Raw genomic sequence first — 19,140 nt, forward strand, 5'->3', positions numbered from 1 at the left:
GGCAACAAGATGACGAGTCGGGTAGTGACTACGTTCATTTCTTGACGTTCTTTCGATGTGTGTGTTATTGCGCTTCAAGATCTGTATATTATGGTAAACCCATCATGTTGCAGGCGGGTCACAACATTTTGTACTTAGTGCATGGAGAAATAAGCTATACTAGTGTAAACCAACTTTCACTGCAGGTCACAGTATAAAACCTTACCCTTCTCAGAAGAGACCTCGACAGCCATTGGTGCCTTTCCAACTTTGCGCGCGTCCACGGTAAACTTCTGCGGCACATTGGCGCGGCAGTTTCGCGGTTCCAGTCCTGGGCCGTAGGCCACAACCTTGGATGGGTCTACAGGGGCATCCACGGGAACCTTGAATGGACTTCCTGAATGGAAAACACAGTATCGTGATTAGGACTTGTGAAACGCAAAGGAAAACCCAGTTAAAGGGACACTGACACCAATTTACGAAGCTGACTTTACTCTATCATACAAGTCTCCTGTATACAGAGATGGCTCTGAGCAAGTGCGAAGCTTAGGAAATGCTGATAAATATGTTACTTTGAAGTCAATTTTCGCGTGGCGAACCTACTGATAACGACACTAGCGTGACGTCAGGCTACAGTGTCAATTATGGTGGCTTCACGCACCAGTTAAAGGCGGAGCCTTTAATGGCTAGTCTTGATGACGTCAGGTGCCAAAACATGCAAGATGACCGCTTGTGCGTCGCCAACGGAGCCACGGAGCGGAGCGGCAGTGGAAATGACGTCACGATATCTTGCGCGAGCACGTGACGAGAAGCTCATACTTGTCGGGACATCGGGGTACAGTAGGAACCGAAACTAGCTTTGTAAAACATGATGTAATTAATTTTTCAGGACGCACTCACGCTTACCAGCACATTTTCTATGCTCTTGAGGGCTTGCCCTTTCATTTGACGCAAAAGAAGTCCTAGTTGAAAATCTTTTTGTCAGTAAACATTTACAGTTCGTTTAAGTGCTTTAGACAATGTTCGGAGGGGAAGACGTGCAGTGATGCACAAGGTTTTGCCGTTTCAGGTTTTGCCTTCTAAGGCCTAATTAGGCTAGATTGTCTCATATTTGAAAGATCCCGGTCTCGAGTTTCTCTCGCGGTATGCAGTGCATTCAACGCGCCGTTATCTCACCGGGAATATCTTTTCCGGCGAAGCGCACGGCGATGTCGTAGTCGCCCTGCTCGGTGGGGATGTACTCGACGGTGCAGGTGCCGTCGCGGTTGTCCTTGCAAGTCATCTTGGCTTCCGTCGGTCCCTCGATGGCCAATCCCAGACCACCGGGGCCAGCGCCACGGGTCTCCACCGTGAAGCGGTTGGGCTGCGAGCGTGCGCAGGTTGTCACCATTCTCGAAACCGTTCATTCGTCATCCATAAAAATCATATCGATAAGGTAATACGCGCCATAAACTTATACAGTTCCTATATCCTCCATGGACAACAGCAAACCGTCCTAGACAGATGGTAAAATAGTCAGCTATAGACGGTGGACAGCAAACACACGATACACGTAAACAGGCCGTGTCTTTCCCTTGTGTGTTTGTGTTGTTGCGCTTGTTAAGATGTATAGGTTCAGTTACTAGCCCAAATCTTTTGTTTGTATATAGACAGTAGTTACAATTTCCGAGCGTGAGCGAGCGTACCACACCTGTACCAAGAAGTCATGATAAGATTTTGTGGCGTTGCTTCAATCGCCTACATTGGCCTGCTCCGATGCTGTAGAATCCAGGAGACTATCGAGAACTATATCTACAAATAGACGATCAGGGTCCGATGACTGCAGGAATGTCGCAAACGTTTATACTCACTCCTGCCTTAGTTACCGTGGGCTACATTGTCTTGGAACAGAAAAGCCGAGAAATTGCCATTATTGAAAGTACGCCAGCCTCTGCGCATGGGTCGAGTGACATGACCAGTACTTGAGCTATGCGTCGTTTAGTAAATAAAGTGTGCTGCCGAGTTAGTTGGTACATGTCTGGAAAGAGGGTTCGAGGCTCAAAATAAGACGAGTTCTAAGGATAGACGCGGTGTTTGCATCTATTCTTAGTCCTCGTCTTATTTTGTGCCTCAAACCCATTTTCATGTGTCGTTCTTGACGACGTAGTTCTCAGAAGAGGCAGAGAGAGAGAGAAAAAAAATACGCACAATTATAACTTGTATTTTGCTTCATTTTTATACCCTAGGCCTGTTTTTGCTTGTGTACGTTGCCTCTTATTTTGCAAAAAGAAACCCGAAGGTTCTCGGAGCTTCTTGAAAAAGAAGATTGATGTTCAAGTCCTGTCGTTGCTCTTCTTGTTTGCTTGCTGTTGCTTCTACGTCCTGGCAACACTGACTGCTTTCATTCCGCGTGGCGGTTTGTTACTCACTTGGTCGAGGATGCCCTTTTCGAGTCCGGGTCCGTAAGCCTTCACTCTCGAAGGGTCGCAGCCCTTCACGGCCATCGTCTTGAACGGTGATCCGGGAATGGGCACGCCATCGTAGGTCAGCTCCACTTCGTGAGGACCTGTGCACGGTAGCAGTGGAAGAGCAACTGTCAACATTGCTACGAAAATGCCACTCTCCATGTGCAGTGAATGCGAGACGTTGAGATGACAGCTTTCAACGGCACGAAAAGTTAAATATAACGAGAATATATGGCGCCCAAGTGCACGTGTGTATCATATGTTTTATTGCGTTTGTACTTTTCGCTTGCGCCGGTTTCTACGTAAGAGATGAAAAAATTGACAGGGTCTCTTATGCGTTCGCTTAAGATGACTCGAAGGCGAAAGCCATCTTTTTCTCACTCAGTTGTATTGATCACCCCACCCCCGAAATCTTTCTGCACCTAGCGTGATTTTGCATCGCCTCGGGCATCGGAGGACTTTCAAGTTCTCTGCACCTCAAGTGCCTCCGGGATCGGTTCACCTATGACCAAGCGACGATATCATGTGATGACGTCATCATGTGACGTCACTATGGCGTCACAAACTCCGGTCGTTCGTGACGTTATCACATCATTTTTTTTTTTGCATCATTCGTGTTGACGCCGACGCTCTCTTTTCGTGTTTTATGAGGCATGTAAGGCTTTCGCCTTAATAAACTTTCTCATGTAAAAATTGCTTCTCCGTTGTCAAGGGTGTGCCAGTTCGCTTTTACGTGTCACATCAGTCAGCAGGCGGATTTCGGTGTACGAGGTATCCCACATTGAAGAGGACGACCTTTAATGTGGGATGCTTCAATGTGGGATGTGGGGATACCGTGTGGGAGGAGGACGTACCTTCTTCGTGCGGTATGTAGACCGAGCGGTAGGTGCCGTCTCCCTTGGGCTGGACGGCGATGGGGATCTTCTTGCCCGATGGCGTCGACAGGGTGCAGGTGACGCGAGCGTCGCTGTTCGGGCTGATGGCCCTTGCGTCGATCATCACCTGGGCTGGGGCCTCCAGGAACACCGCTGCACCGCGTTGGAAAATGGAAAAAGAGGCGTGAACAACTCGTCGAAACTAGAATGTAACGGCAGTCGTTGAGTGAATCATTCCTCGTTTCATCTGAAGCTGTCTACGCTTGTGAGCTTGAGAGATCGCAATTCTTTGAACAGCATTTGCGCTCAACTACAACCCCTGTTAACTACGAATCAACCATGACCCCTGTTAACTAAGAATTTGCCTTCAGTAAAAGTGGACATTAACCACAAGAGAACCAACTACAAGTTAACTACAACCCCTGCCAACTAAGGATATTGCCTTCAGTTAAAGTAGTCATCGACTACGAATCTACCTTAGTCTTTCTGTTACAACTTGCCTTCTACGAACTCCAACCGCATATTGCTTGTCTTGGGGGAAAATGTGAACATTTATTTACATCTGGTGCCTCGCGAAGAAGAAATCGCTATTTTCTCTCGATAGACGCGACTATATTTTAGGACACAGAGCTCCCATTTACGCAACGCAGTCGCTTAGAGACCATTCGTCGTACTCGTTCGCTAGCACGACTGGAGAAGAGCGAGGCGTAGGTGTTTGTTGTCTGTGCGTGTTTGTTGCGCCCTTCCGACTACAAAAAAATTAAAGCAAGTGGTTTCAGTTTGACGTGTGAACAATGGGCACGTGAATGCTTGTCATTCCGAAAAGCCAGCACAGGAAGGCTGCCTGCGTCAGTGTGCTGGAATATTTTCGCAGCAACTATTTACTTCCGGATCGCACTGACCTTTATGCATAATGATAAGCAGCGCATAGTTGAGGACGTATGTACCTGCAACTTGTATCGGAAGTGAAATTTTTTTCAATCATGCTGCAAATATAGGTGGCCAGCGTCTGAGAGAATGGTATCGCGATGTTAACGGTGGTACATACGTCAGTCTTTGGTAACTATGGTTACAATTCCTTACTTAAAATGGTTTTGTAACTTAAGCATGCCTTGAATGTGCGCACTTACATTCGCCTTGGCATGTGCAACCAAGTCAATGTTTAGTGTCGGTCGCTTCATTATGTGTAAAAGGTGTCTTTATAATTACTGCATGTGAATTCGTTTCAAAAGAGCTTCGCTAAAACCGTCTTAAAGGGACACTAAAGGCAAATAACAATTTATGTCAGAGTGAAAGTCCAATGTATGACAACTTCTAAAACGGCAATATTATCTACAGCAGTGCCCTACTTACCGAGAAATTAAGCTAAATGTATCACATGATGAGCGCCACGAGTGGCACATTTTCGAAGTGATCCCGATGACGTATGGAAATCGGCCTACAATAAACCACTAGTAATGAAACTAGCAGCAGTAAAAAAAGAACCTTCCGAGCATCAAAAGACGTAATAAAATGCTGTTTGTTCGTTTCAGCTTGATTCATGAAAAAAAAAAATCCGTGGCGTTGCCATGGGGAACGGCGCGCGTGGTTCAAAGGTTCCGTTTTCGCCGAACTGCGCCTCGCCCATCTCAGTGGTAGTTTCGGGATCGCGTACTGCCCTCGTGTGTTTTGCGCGCTCGTGAAAGTCGCTCTGACAGAACGTTCGACAAAATGCCGCATGAGCTTCGTCGCCCGACACCGCACTGCTGGTTTCCTCGCTGCTTTCGGGCACGGGCTCGGGAGAGTCGCTGCCGAGGCTGCTATCGTAGTACGCAACGACTCCGGCACTACGAGCCCTCAGCAGCATACCGCGTTCATCGGGGCTCAAGTCGCTGAATTGGAGCCCAGCGTCGCGAGCCAATGTCTCGTTGTCAAGTTCTCCGTCCACATCCATTGCGGCGATTGCGGCAAGCTTCGATGGCTGTGGGTCTGCTACTGTGGGTCCCGCTACTTCCGCTCTGCTGCTACTAGTGTCGGCGGCCGCGCAGTAAAAGCGGGCAACGTTGGGCACGGCAGCAGTGACGTATGAGAGTCGTATTTTCAGGCGGGAGATTTGAAGCGCGCTAACGCGATGCGGACCACTAAAAACGTGATTTTATTTCAAAATAAGCACTTCCTTGGCACAAAAGCAGCACTACGAGGTATCTGGACCGCGATTTCAACAATCAACGTCGACTTAATATTTGCCTTTAGTGTCCCTTTAAAGGGACACTAAAGAGCAGAACGATTTTTCTCGCATTAGGAAAGTAGTCTTCCACGATACCAAAAACACCACGCTTGCTGAGAGAAGACGCTTAATAAGCGAGAAAACGCGCAAAAAGAAAATACAGGTGGCGACGCCACCTTGGAATTCCCGCACCATTTGCCGTGTCGTCACATATTTTTGACGGCGCCTGCTTGGGCCTACGTAGTTCCCAATCGGTTAAATCGAAGTAGATTGTCCTCTGAGGGGGCCAGAGACTTGACATAACGAGTTTGCGGAAATTTCGTCGAGCCAGTGGCGCCAAAATACGTTAAATGCTCTTTGAAATCTTTTACGTCACGAATTACAAAGTTCGGCGCGAAATTTAAAAATGATACATTGAACTTGGTTTTCTCCTCTAATAATAAACCTATGGTGGTGAAATAAACTACTCAAGAGTTCTCCGAGCACACTTTATCAATCTAAACCAATTCATTGTTTCTCTTTAGTGTCCCTTTAAGATACACGAATAACGCTTTAACGCTAGTTTCCGTTCCTAATGTTTAATGATAGAAATAACAATCATCCACAAGAATTCAGCACAAACGTAAATGAGGCATTCTTTCCCTAATTTTTAAACAAATTGTTTTTTGTTACTTCGCAGCATGTTCATGAGGTATGTGATAACCTTCCTTCGGGAAACTTGTTCCACATTTCGTAATTCCGCAGAACTGATTTACTGTCTTAACGACTGTGATTCTGAGTTGTTATGTAGATGTGTACAGTCGTGGACTCGGCGAACGAGAGGATACTGAGTCCACATCCGAAGATCCCATAATCGTTAGCAGCATAAGTGTCCTGCAGAGAAGAGCTTAGCGCAGTAACTTACTCGGTTCGAGGCCTTCAACCTTGATCTTGGAGGCGTCGAGGTGGGACGCGACGGGCACCTTGAAGGGGCTTCCCAGCACGTCCTTGCCGTTTACGGAGACGTTCACCTGCGGGTGGAACGATGCAAGGTTTAGGTTTAGCTTTAGTTGTAGGCTTAGGTTTAGGTATAGCTTTGGTCAGAGGTTGAGGTTCTAGGTTCAGCTCACATGAGTAGCGCAGAGAGAGAGAGGGGGGGGGGGGGGGAGGGGGAAGAGATGAAAGATTGAGTGATCAACCAGAACTGTCTGGTTGGCTACAATACACTATGGAAAAGGGAGAGGTTAAAAAAGGTCGAGAGAGATAATAATGTCTGCGGTTTTACGTTCCAAAACCACGATGTGATTATGAAGCATGCCGTAGAGGAGGGCTCCGGAAATTTAGTCCGTCGGTTCTTTAACGTCAAATGACATCGTACGGTACACGGGCCTCTAGCATTTCGCCTCCATCGAAATGCGACCGCCGCGGCCGGGATTGAAGCCGCGACCTTCGGGTCAGCAGCCGAGCCCCTTAACCCCTATACCAACGAGGCGGACGAGGTGCAGAGAGAAAGAAACAAAAGTGGGAAAAGGAACCGTCCGTACAAACGCGTTCAGGCGCAAAACTATGATTAGATTCGCGAATTCCATCGAGCTAGCGGTGGTGAGCGAGACCGCTTGACTCAGACTTGCGAACGCCAAGAAAACCGGGCTCACCATTCTAGTCAGCGTAGAGTCAATTGTGGCCGAACACGAAAGTATGGATGAGGTCACGTGCCCAGCGGAATTGAGGACTGTTCACATTACACAGTGCTAGGGAGCTTATGCGTTTGAAAATAATAATGTCTTTGCAATCACATTCGCCGTAGTGAGGTTCCCGCGCTTTCACGTATTGTATGTGAACTTCGAGCAGTACTTGTCAGACATCTATTTTTTTAAGCTACAGCAAACGTACTACAGCGACTTCCATCACATGCCAGTAATTTAGTCATATAACGATATCATCGGTGTGTACATTTCGCTCCGCAGTTTGTAACTGCTTGGTTACCTTCTTCAAACATGCATGTCCAAGATAATTTAACAAAAGTCCTGTAAGTAGGTTGCCCTACAACGTTCAACTTGAACAATGAGGAGGAGGAGGAATAAACTTTATTATGAACCAGCAATTTAGGTTTGTTGGCCTAGGCCTCCCACGTAACATGAACAATGAAGAATTTTTTTTTAGGCTGACTGCGTCAGGCCTATGCGAGCACGAAGTTGACTACGTCTGAATAAAAAAAATAAATGATATAATTTTAATCTTCACGGTAACTGCGATCCGGTGCTACTAATATTAAGGTACTCTTTTACGGCTTCTATTGCGGTAATACTCTTTAAACTAACAAGTAGTTAAATCATGTGGATGTAGGCGATCGTTCTTGTGCGCACGCTTATTTGCGGACGTTATGCTGCGTTTCGAACGTCACGTGCCACTCCGCAGCTCTGTGACGTCGACAAGGGTGCGTCAGATATTAGGGGGAATTTGATTCGCATTTCCGGTGCCATCGACTGCCGACTGCCAATGTGCTCGCTAAACTGGCGGAAACCGCAATCGCTAGCTATTTATACGCGTGCGGGTTACGTTACCGATTCCACGCGACAGGACACGTCATCTCTTATTCAAGCCGGTGAATGTTTGCATTGGCTTCCTTGGACGTTCGTTTGGCAAGAGCCGCCTCTGCTTCCGCATTACTTACCTAACAAAATGACGGGAGGAGGGAAGGGGAGGATTTTTTCCCCGGTTTTTCGAAAACGAATATGCAATCGATACTTTTTTTATTTTTTTATTTTTAATTTTTCGCGCTTGAATGCGGAAATGAAGCTCTGCGCGTTAATAGCAAACTGCAACGCCTTGCAGTTGTCCAAGGTTAGGAATATCAGCTATCAGTGTTTCATTATTGAAGTTGAGATTTGTAAGTACTATTCAGAAAAATGAAAATGAGCGGCACCACCGCAGACGAACGTTGATTTGATTAGCGTCCGGAGGCGTTAAAGGTAGGAAATATGAATCAGCGCCAACCTAGCTGTAACACTGCATCGGGCACAAAATCATTTTACGTTAACTCTCTAGCAGTGTATCAGGCGGATTCAATGGCATAACGGGTCCGCACACCCGATGAAGCTCTTAAGCTTGTTCATGTGTGACATAATGTACAATTGTAGCAAACGTTCATAAAAATTTGGACCGTATCGTACGGAGAAGCAGCAAAAAGATCAATTCTTTGGCAGTGAACTACTCAAGGTTTCTTAACCTACCGAGAGACGTTAAATAAACTAAGGCGGGTGTTGCCTTCACTGATCACCCCTCAAGAAAAAAAAAAGCGAGCGTGCTGAATCGTCATTATGGGAGTAGCAAAGGAAAACATCGCGTGTGTGCTATCAGCCAGTCCACTTTATGCCCAGCAATGGCCGAAATGGAGAGGCGCCCGGGCGTTTCTTCTGAAGATGGAACGCCCGCGCGCCTCTTCAGTGCGACCATCACAAAAACATCAACAAACTGTGTGCTCGGAGACTTTTCGAATGTTATGAGCTCATTCAATTACATCAGATTGAAGAAAATGCTTACTCATTCTAACTACATCGCGCCAGCGCTGTACGAGCTATTTTTCATTTCGTTTTTTTCTCTTTTGATGAATAGCTCGGCGAAACTGTCTGGCTCGAGTGCTGCACGCTTTGGTCGGTTCCGTTTTTGGTATCTGCAAATTAACGACGCCCGCATTTCTGTCCTCACATTCGCCTCTGCGTGAACGCGCTTTATTTAGCGTAGCAAACAAATATCGCGCTGCACGATCATAACGGCGAGCGAGCGACGTGAAATATGGCGACTGACTCGTGTTGCGTGCTGCGAGATAAACATGCAAAGCGTGCCGGTGGATCAAAAATAAACGCAGTTGCGGTGGCGTGCGCTGGTCTGACACGCAAAATTTGGGTTACGAGTGTAACTGCCGCCGCAATCGATTTTCGTTCCAGAATCCACGGTGCAAGCGTCTTCACGCGTATAACTCGTGTTCTGTGGGTCAGCGCGCGCCGCAGCGGTTAACTGAAGTATATTTCCCAGCTAGTTTTACTTAAAGAAGTACGTTATGACGAAGTTACGTGACTTACGCCTCCAGCGGTCGGATTGTGTAATTATAGTTTACTTTTTCAAGCCTGGTGAGAGGGAAAAACCTAACAGACACTGCTAATAAGCTGCTGTTGACATTTGCTTTGGATGGTTAGTTAGTTAAGTCAAGTTTTTTGGCTCGAAAGCAGCCGAGGCTATGCTGCGCCAGCCACAGGTTAAGTAATGAACAGAGAGAGCTTTGGTTAGTCGCTTAAGTTGATCGAACATCGGCTCGCAAAGCTTTCCGTTCCCCTTGTTTCCGAACCCTTATTTACAGCCACAGCGACAAGCACTTGAAGCACTCGAAACAAGTGATCGTCTCTAACGGTGCAAAGCACCGCGAGTTTAAACAGTCCGCCGGATCGCTCTCTTCGGTGGCTCCTATCGCGCAGATCCTAATGTCCCGTTGTTTATCGTCTTCTCCTCGCGTCTTCTACTTGGCGCCGTTTTCACGGCCTGGATCTCGGCTACACCGGCTGTGTCGCGCAGATAAATGCCGTACACCCGGACGCTCACTCCTGACGAGGATTCCTGAAGGATGCCACCGCTCTATCTACCCCCCTGCCTCCACTCAGCTCCCGGTGTGCGGCCTTGGCAGCTATCGCACGACTCGAGACCCCGTAGGCGTTGCGGTATATGCTTTCTGCCGCACGGGCCCCGCGCCAAGAACCGAAGCACTGCCACGGTATCCCGCTTGCTACCCATACCCAAAGAGAAGCAAGCTACGTGTTTAAACTTTTTCGTGTGTTTTCTTTTTGCGTCCTACCCGAATGCTTGGTTGACGAGCCTGGCAAAGAAATCGTCGCGCTCGGCATCTACTGCATGCTTCAGCGTGCGTCGCTGCCGACCCGCTTGTTTGTGTTATGCTGCGACGCTTGGACTGCGCTCCAGCCGGGTAACAGGAGTCATTTAATTTTAGACCCAACAGGCACGGAGAGCGCGCGGAATCGGTAGACAGTGAGGTATTGAAGGAAACACGACGGCGGACGGCGTATAGGCGCGACGATGTATGTCCAACGGAGCAAAGGGAACGGCAGCATGACTTCAGGGAGGGGTCAGAACATCGGACGATAAATGAAAAAAAAAGAAAAGAAGAGTGGAGAGCGTGAATGCCAACTACGGGCGGACTGACTTCGTGTAATACAAGTCATAATTTCTTCAGCTGCTTCTCTGGCAGCTATAGCAGCGATCTGTTGTACAATTTCTCTTCGCTGAGCAGGCGCCGAAGAACAGTATTCAACAACATAACAGGCTGAGCTCACTCTTAAGAAAAGAAAAGAGTATGTGTGACTCCTGTCGGGGAGTCGCTTGCCACGCATATGACTCTCTTTTAAAGAGGCACGTTAACTCTCTTGTGGGTCACACGACTCTCCGAAGAGGGTATAATGATCTCCAAAGAGAGTTGACGTGCCTCTTTAAAGAGAGTCATATACGTGGCAAGTCAAGGCTCCCCGAAAGGAGTCACAGATACTCTTTTTTTTTCCCTTAGAGTGTAGGTATTCCTACGACAAAAGCTTTTTTTTTAGCTCCGTATAAACCAAGCGCTATACTCATTGCTATACTTGTGTCCATTATTAAATAACTTGAGCATTGTGCTCTGCATTGTTTCATTTCTACAAGACGATTCTTTTAACTGAAGTGAACATGAATTTTAAGCATTGTTTATGTAAAAGCTCATTGAGTTGAAAGACTGTGGTTGCAAGCAACATGACAGAACTAGTTTAGTTATAAATTGTGAAAGTTGTGGACCAGCTGTAATGTTCCCTCTCTCTTTTTTTTAACATGCATTGTTTAGAAGGTGTTGGCAATATTTTGTTGGCGCCAGCCATGCCCTTTCTATCCCTTTCTATAACGAAATGCAAAATAATGAAGGCCGCTGACGAAAAGGACCACATAAAATCATGCTCATACAGTCCCTGTGAAAGAGTTCCATCGGTGTCTTTAGGTATCACTGTTCCGATAGGCTCTCAACGGGTGAATACGTTTTTATGGGCGAAGCATGTTAGGGTCTCAACGTGTCGGCGGGCATCGTCGTGTCCTGTTTCGCGTGAATCGTCGTGTCCTCTCTAGCGCCCTCTCTTGCGCTTGAGAGGGCGCCACCGCCTTAGCGCTCGCCGTGTGGCGAGAGAGAGCGAACGGCGCGCGTTGGCTATGGAAACGCTTTTTCTGCGATAAACGCTGAACTACCAGCTCGCAAGGAACAAGAACGCGCCCTCGCCCGCGAGAGACAACGCCGACGCAGGCATCGTCTGCTAGCGAGTTTCTTGATTGAAAAAAAAAAAAAAAAAACTGACTACTCGCGCTGCACAACCGTTCACCGGCCACCGCATATATATAGGCACTAGATTGTGACCTGCAATGTAGTGCCGGTGGGAGATTTCTCTTGTGCGTAGTTAAACAAAAATTGGGGGACCCTTAAGCTTCGCCTTTAAGAGTTGAACGCGACAGCGAAATTCGGCCTCTAGTGCGCACTTCTACCACTAAGTGCATACTTATTAATGTGTATTGTTACAGACACGCACGCACGCGCGTGAATTGTACAGGTTTTCGATCTAAAGCAAGAGTCACATGGCCTCCAAGATACACACCGCGCGCCCACCCTCTCGGATGCCATCAAAAATCGAGACATATTTCTCACGATGCCTCACAGATAGCAGCACATTATCTAGTTGGCTTGATATGTTTTCCGCTAGATGGACATAGTTGTCCATTTTTAGTAGGGTGCCCTCTAACTTTTAGAGCTGTTTGAAAGTTCGTGTGTGTATTTAGCGGCGATGGCTGCACTATCCCGGCCTTTTTCAACATAGTTTGGTGGCCTCGCGAATGCGCCTACAAATCGCCGAATGGGCTCGTTTTCGTCGTGACACCTGCCGAACAAAATGCGTTAAGGAGACTCCTTTCACTACATGGCATTTATGTAGTGTTTTTTCCGAAGCAGCTGCAAGTAACATCGCGGCTTTGTGGTAAGACACCTGCTTGCCACGCGAACGGCCCGGGTTCGATCCCCAATGGGACCGAAGAATTTATTCTTTACTTTGTTTTCTTCTTTCTCGATTTTTCGGTCACGGCCGATTTTTCGCTCACAACCAACGGTGCCGACGCCGACACCGGAATTTCTGCGACACGAGCTCTCTAACGCTATCGCGTTAAAAAGATTTGCAGCGTGCATGTTAACTAAAAGCGGACTGCGGGTCTGTGTCTAATCTCTCTTGTGTCTCCCATTGCCCATTAGCAGTGATTCAGCTGTGGGAAACACCGGCGCACACTGCACGCTTCGCTCCTCCACAGGTTTCACGTTAGTGGAGCTGAAACACCCTTCCCTACACGCTCGCCCCTCCCCATTTTTTTTTTTTTTGCTCTTAAACAGTTCGAACGCATATCATGTCGACCATTAAGGATTTTCACGCTCTTGCGATATGACAGCATAAAGAGCACTACTCGACATGAACAACTCGCTGTATGCCAGTGAAGGTTTGCCGCAGAAACGATCCCATCATCTGCATAGATGTTTTGCAATGTCTTTTTTTACACGCTTTCTTTTGTTTTACTTTCTCAGTCCTTAAAGTGGCGCTGTGCACGCGCCTGTTTTATTCTGTTTGTTTTGCCTCTTATACTTTGCATTCGCGTTTCATGGATACTTACATAGTGGGGTCCCGGTGTAGGTGCAGTGTAGTTGCAGGTGTAGGTGTCGTCCTTGTTGTCCGTCACCTTGGCTTGCACCGGCCGCTCCTTCTCGTCCGTGATCTTAACCTTGGGCTTGGCTGCACATGGATGCGTGCGGTAATAGTCGCACGTTGACACATAGCCACAACGAAAAGACATTTCACAGAAAGAAACGCCCTTTTCTACGACCCGTGACACAAGGTGCAACAGCTCACCTCTCGTCCTCTCCTTTGTGAAGCAATGAGGAAAAGATCAAAAAGGAAACGCAGGACAGATTAAGCATCTGGTAATTTCTGAATCTGAGTGTTTTATGCCATCATGCACTACAGTGCTTGGGTGTAACTGGTCGTTTACTTTTATTTGTAAAGCCGGTGTGTACTTAAGCGTTTCCACGCATCGGCACAACGCAAGAAAGGTTTCACAACGAAACTTCAGTTTTATTAAGATGAAATGGGTAAATAAAATTTGAAACGTAAAGGGACAACCGCGTACTGACTAAGCTGGTCAGGACAGGTATGAAAATTTCGAATGGTGAAAATCTGTCATTCAAGAAAGAGCGTTGGTTTTTGTTTACAAATAATTTTTATATAGAGTTCCAGCAGCGACTACCGAGAGGTGTGGAATGTGTCCCACACTATAGAAGGGCATCTGCTCACTAACCCTTGAATAATACATCTCCAGCTAGTCGCTAGTTCATCATCACAAGCCAAATGCAGCGCACACTTCGCACTGTGCGCTGCATAATCATGGTTCCTTCTCGATAAGTGCTTGGAATGCGTATGCATCAAGCTTTGTACATCTTCTTGTTCCTTTTGTTTTTAATACCTGCTGTATATTTACCTCGCGTAAGAACAATAAAAACTTGGAGGACGCTTGAGCTTCGCCTTCAAGAGTAGGACGCGATAGCGTAATCGGGCCCCGTGCGCATCGCCTTTTCAAGTGCTAGCCTCGCTTCGGTTCTCAGTGCATGCCTCAACCGTGCCGCAAGAAAACGAACGCCTGTGCGCGTAACATTGGCCGCTTCAAACTATCCTAGAATGCCTACTGCAAGTACAGCTGCGCAGTGCCCACTACGCCATAATTATTCCTTTTGCGAATCAGCGAAGGGCCCGCTACGCATCCGTAAGGCAACACGCGAACCTACGCAGCTGCTCACTTTGTTGATGCCTTTGCATATGATGATAATTAAATATGCTTGAGCGCTTTGTAACAGGTGGGTCTTTAAAACACCCGCTCGTTGCGCAGTTCACATGTTTTGACGCCTGGCGCGATCCTACGCTTCTGCTAGACAATATTACATTCGTTAAGGAGACTCCTCCCACTACAAGGCATTCATATAGCGTTTTTTTTTTCAAAGTTGTTTCAAGCAATGGCGTGGCTCTGTGGTAGAACACATGCTTTCCACGCAGAAGGCCTGGGCTCAATTCTCACTCAAACCAAAGATTTTTATTATTTATTTTACTTGCATCTTTCTCGATTTTTCGGTCACGGACAACGCTGATTCTTCGCTCACAACCAACGACGCCGACACCGGATAACGCTGTCGCGTTAAACGTTCAGTTGTTAGTCAGCGCCTCGTCCTCCTTGCGTCTGTCTTCGGGAAGTGTGCGATGTGTTTAAACTGTGATGATCACTAATCGGTTCCAAAAATTATTTTTGATTGTCCTTCGTGTGAACGATGTTATAGACATTCACATGGTGCCCTTGCCACGTATTGGTCGCCGTACCCTCCATATCATCATTTATGGTGTGCTCGAATTTGTGACGACTGGAGTAGAAGGAGACGAGGGCACGATGCCCGCGTTGCTCCACCCAACCGCTCCACCTGCGCTTTTACATTGGTAAGGTTTTCAAGACTGGTTGGTCGCGTCGCCAGGATCTCGGACGGCATAGCGTCGACACAATGTCACCGTTCGCCGCCAGACAGCGCCACCGTTTTATTAGTCAAGATACCGATCTCTTTTCGATCTGATCAACGAGATTGCTTATAATCCTGATGTGTAAGAAAATCGGGTCGTGCTAATTGGTACGCCACAGTAAACTGAAGATTATAGACGATTCCGAGATGTACTGTAACAAAGGCATATCGTATGAACTCCCTGCTGCGTGCTGTGGAGCAATGTTTCGAGGTCAATGTTCATAAACACGTCGTTAGGTTCACCTAATGTGGTTATTATATTACTGCACCGCCCCTAATTTGAATGCAGACCTGCAGATCTTTGTGCTGGGCTGGTGGCGTCCTGTGCATTTTCTTCTGGCGCATTTGGGCATGATTTTTACTTTTTTTTGCACCTTTTGTATTCGAGGAAACTATTTTTTTTTACCTTTTCCCGCAGCCTTGCAGTCAATGTAGAACTTTGTTGGTGTCTGTGACGTCACGCCCTTCTCAACACCCGGGCCATAGACGCGCACTTTGCCTGGGTCTGTATTGTCAGCCACGTTGACCTGGTAAGCAAAAAAAAAAAAAGCGCGGTTACTTCACTATGAAATAGCGCGCAATACCACCTGTCAGACGACCAAGTGTAGTGACACATTTAGCGGATATGCTAGCTTCAGTGTTTCTATAGCAGCATTTCTGTTTATGCCGCCAAATTTTGCAGCGAAGCCGTGTATGCCTAGGAATGTGTCCGTCTGCGTGCAGAAACCCTTAGAGCCCTCTAGGGAGCAGTGGAAAAACTAATGTGCACTGAAGCAAAACCAACCGCTGCACAGAGATCGGCAATTGCGATTTTTGATTGGATTTTCTCTCACGGCGAAATCGCTCTTGTCAAAGCTAGGCGCTTCGTTCGACTATTTGCGCGTATTTGCGAGCGTCCTTCAGAGTGCGGTACACGTCAGTAGTTATTGTCTGTTAGCGAGAAACTTTATACCATATAATTGCACTAGTCTGAAGTGCCTCCTGGTCTACTTTTCACATGAACTACTATGCTTATTGAGTTATTATTGTGTTTACTGTAGTTTTTAACCACCAAACTGTATATTGTTGAGGTAACATTACATTGTTCTGCCAGTCGGCGTTGTCGATGTGCTTGTCTTGGCATTTAAAGCGCAGCCGAGCAAATCAAGAAAGACTCATCCACCGTGTGTGCGCTTCTTAAAAAAAGGAAAGAAAAGAAACATTGCAGCAGTGTTCCTTGCAGCCTGACGGTTACATTTTGCCGCAGATTGTCGTTGTCATAAATATGTATGGGGGATGGATGCTATGAGCGTCCCTTTTATAATGGGGCGGCGACCTGTGAGCCACCAAGCTAAAAAAAAAAAATTGCAGTGGCTTAGCTCGGCTATGCCACGATATACGTAGCGTTAGCAAAGGTTCAGCTGATTATTCTTAGCTTTCTAGATTGTCTAGGATTATTAGCCTTCTTCTGTTCATTCTTCGTACGCTGAACCGCTAATTGCCAGGCAACTACTTCGGGATCCGATGAGATAAGCTTCTAGGCTCTTCTGCGCCGTTGAACAGCATTTGCGCTCCCCTTCTCCATGGCGTTACCCACCTGCAAACACCAGTCAGAGGCGCTATCAAGCGCCTCCAGCACAGTGTCAGACGGCGACTGCACAACGAAGGCGAATAGCTGCGCGCGCGCTGGCGCCAGTACGTCTGCCAAGGCTACAACGTCACTCTGGAAAGCGCAGACTGGCGGCGGCGAGTCGCGCGCGGCGGTGGCGGAGTCTGTGCGCGCCGGCGCCAGTTTGTCTGCCGCGGCTACGACGCCACTCCTCCTGAACGCGCAGACAAGTCGCGCGCGGCGGTGTCGGAGAGCGCGTGAGATGCCAGCTCCGGTGACCCAGCTGTGTGACATCACTGATCCTCGCGCATGCGCAGCACGGCTCATGACGCTCCACGCGAAATCGGCTCAGGCTAGGCAAGTGTAGATAACGCTACAAAACGCCTTTTTCAATTCGGCCTAGTGTATTGTGTGTTTCAATTAAAGCTATTTTCCTATAGAAAAAAAAGACCATAAATTCACAGCCCAGCTCCCTGCTCCTTACGGCAGAATGACCTTATTTCTCCCCCTATTTTGTCCTTTCTCTCTACTTTACCGCCATCTATCCTCTAACCGTCTCTCACTTATTTCTATCGCGATTGTGTTTACCTTTCCATTGTTGTCCCTAGAAGCCAAGGCTTCATGTAGGCTGGTGCCCAAACATACACCCAGGTGGATACCTCCACATTCAATTAAAACATGCTCCGTCGTTTCCCTATAGCTTCCCCACAGCATGTATATTTTTGCTCCATCGAATATGGATGGATGGATGGGTGGAAGGATGCTATGAACGTCCCCTTTATAACGGAGCGGTGACATGTACTCCACCACGCTCGGCAAAAAAAAAAGAAAAAAAAGCAGCTTTGAACAAGTGGTGCCAAGCCTGAAAGAAGTGCGGAGCTGGCAGCCTTCTTTGTTTCTCTTCTGTTTTCTCCTTCTTTCCTCCTCTCTTTCTTTCCTTTTCTCTTTTTTCGTTTTTTTCAGTTTTTTTCTATTTATTCCTATTTTTCTTTCTATTTGTTGCCTTTCTTTCTCTCTCTTTCTATTTGTCGCTTGCTTCCTCTTTTTTTCTATTTTTATAAGTGGTTTTGCCTGCGTTACGCCAAGCGATGACAGCATACCACAGCATACGACAGCATACAACAGCCTCCTAAAGTGTTCCGCACTTAAAACACATTTTTTTAAGATCATTAAATGCGTTATTGAAGTCGGCCTAATGCCTAATACCGAGCGCAGCTGCACTTCCCTCTGGCGTCGAGCCGCTGAAGCGACTTCTTGTAAGACGAAGCTCACTATCCGCATGTGACACTACTCTTGGCCATCTGACAGGTATCCAGGTCTGCATGCCCGACAGGAATAGGAGACTCCTGCCACGACAAACGAGCAGGCAGTGTCAGGCAAACGGCATGCTGGAGGACGATAACGCATGCCGTTTACACGAGGGTAATCTCTTTCGGAAACTCGAGATTACAGATGCTTGTACAGGCGCAGGCGGTAGTCGGAAAAGAAGGAAGCAAGCAAGACAATACGCAAGCAAAAGCAGCTATACGAAGGCAAAGCAGGGTTAGACGGTCCACTTTCGCAGGCTACACACTGGAATATTTTTAGTAAAACATTCATTTACACGCGCTAGTTAAATTCAGTAAGGGTGCACCCGGTATATACAACAATAAATAGAGGGTTTGTGCAACACTGAAAAAAAAAAAGAAGTTATCGGCGAGCCAGCAATTTGTAAGGTCTACTATTATTTTCTTGCCACATTCTGTTCATGTTCAAGGAACCTTATATCTTATTAAAGGGACGCTAAAGTGAAACAGTGAATTAATTTAGGCTGATAAATCATCCTTTGAGAAGTCTGTTGTTAATTTTGCCATCAAAGATTTATTAATGGAAAATAAAATGAAGGTCATAGCCTCATTTTAAAATTTCGCGTCGAAATATGTGCACATGAATGTCAGCGTAATGCCACGCACTTCAAGTAGCTTTTTCGTTCTGAAAAGAGACAGGGCGTGCAAACACGGACACAAGAAAGAGATCAGGACACCACAAACGCCGACTAACAACTGAAGAGACGCACAACGGCTGAAAAGAAAGAAAGCACGAAAACTTATCTGCGCATGCCCATGCAACCGGCGAACCTATCAATCCGGCACGCGTGGCGGTCTACGTGGAAGATAACTGTTAAGGCATTTGATTTCATCTTTATGCAAGTTAATCGACGGTTGGCTCACGCATGCGCTACCACTAATCTCGATATGCCATGCTTCAATCATCAGGCGCGTTTCTTCATTTCTATGCCGGCACAACACTGCACATTCATCGAATTTTGGCGTTGGAACATTAGAGATCGCTAGAGGCTCACCTTCTAATCTATCTTTACATTGTCGAGATTGTAAGTGCACGCCAAAATTCGATGAATGTGCAGTGTT

General features: G+C 47.0%; 1 protein-coding gene across 2 annotated transcripts in view; it reads right to left on the reverse strand.

Annotated features, from left to right (window-relative positions):
* The window catches only part of LOC119396732 (filamin-A), a 154,552-nt gene that overhangs the window by 39,026 nt on the left and 96,386 nt on the right, over positions 1 to 19,140 (reverse strand). For both annotated transcript variants that reach the window (XM_037664038.2, XM_037664037.2), the window contains exons 10-16: positions 15,551 to 15,671; positions 13,206 to 13,324; positions 6,409 to 6,514; positions 3,278 to 3,451; positions 2,388 to 2,524; positions 1,156 to 1,342; positions 206 to 376 (exon numbers count right to left, since the gene is read on the reverse strand). In XM_037664038.2, the coding sequence (XP_037519966.1) occupies positions 206 to 376; positions 1,156 to 1,342; positions 2,388 to 2,524; positions 3,278 to 3,451; positions 6,409 to 6,514; positions 13,206 to 13,324; positions 15,551 to 15,671 (1,015 nt within the window). The remainder of the gene's footprint in view (positions 1 to 205; positions 377 to 1,155; positions 1,343 to 2,387; positions 2,525 to 3,277; positions 3,452 to 6,408; positions 6,515 to 13,205; positions 13,325 to 15,550; positions 15,672 to 19,140) is intronic.

This window comes from Rhipicephalus sanguineus, chromosome 6 (genome assembly GCF_013339695.2).
Source record: "Rhipicephalus sanguineus isolate Rsan-2018 chromosome 6, BIME_Rsan_1.4, whole genome shotgun sequence".
Lineage (NCBI taxonomy): Eukaryota > Metazoa > Arthropoda > Arachnida > Ixodida > Ixodidae > Rhipicephalus > Rhipicephalus sanguineus.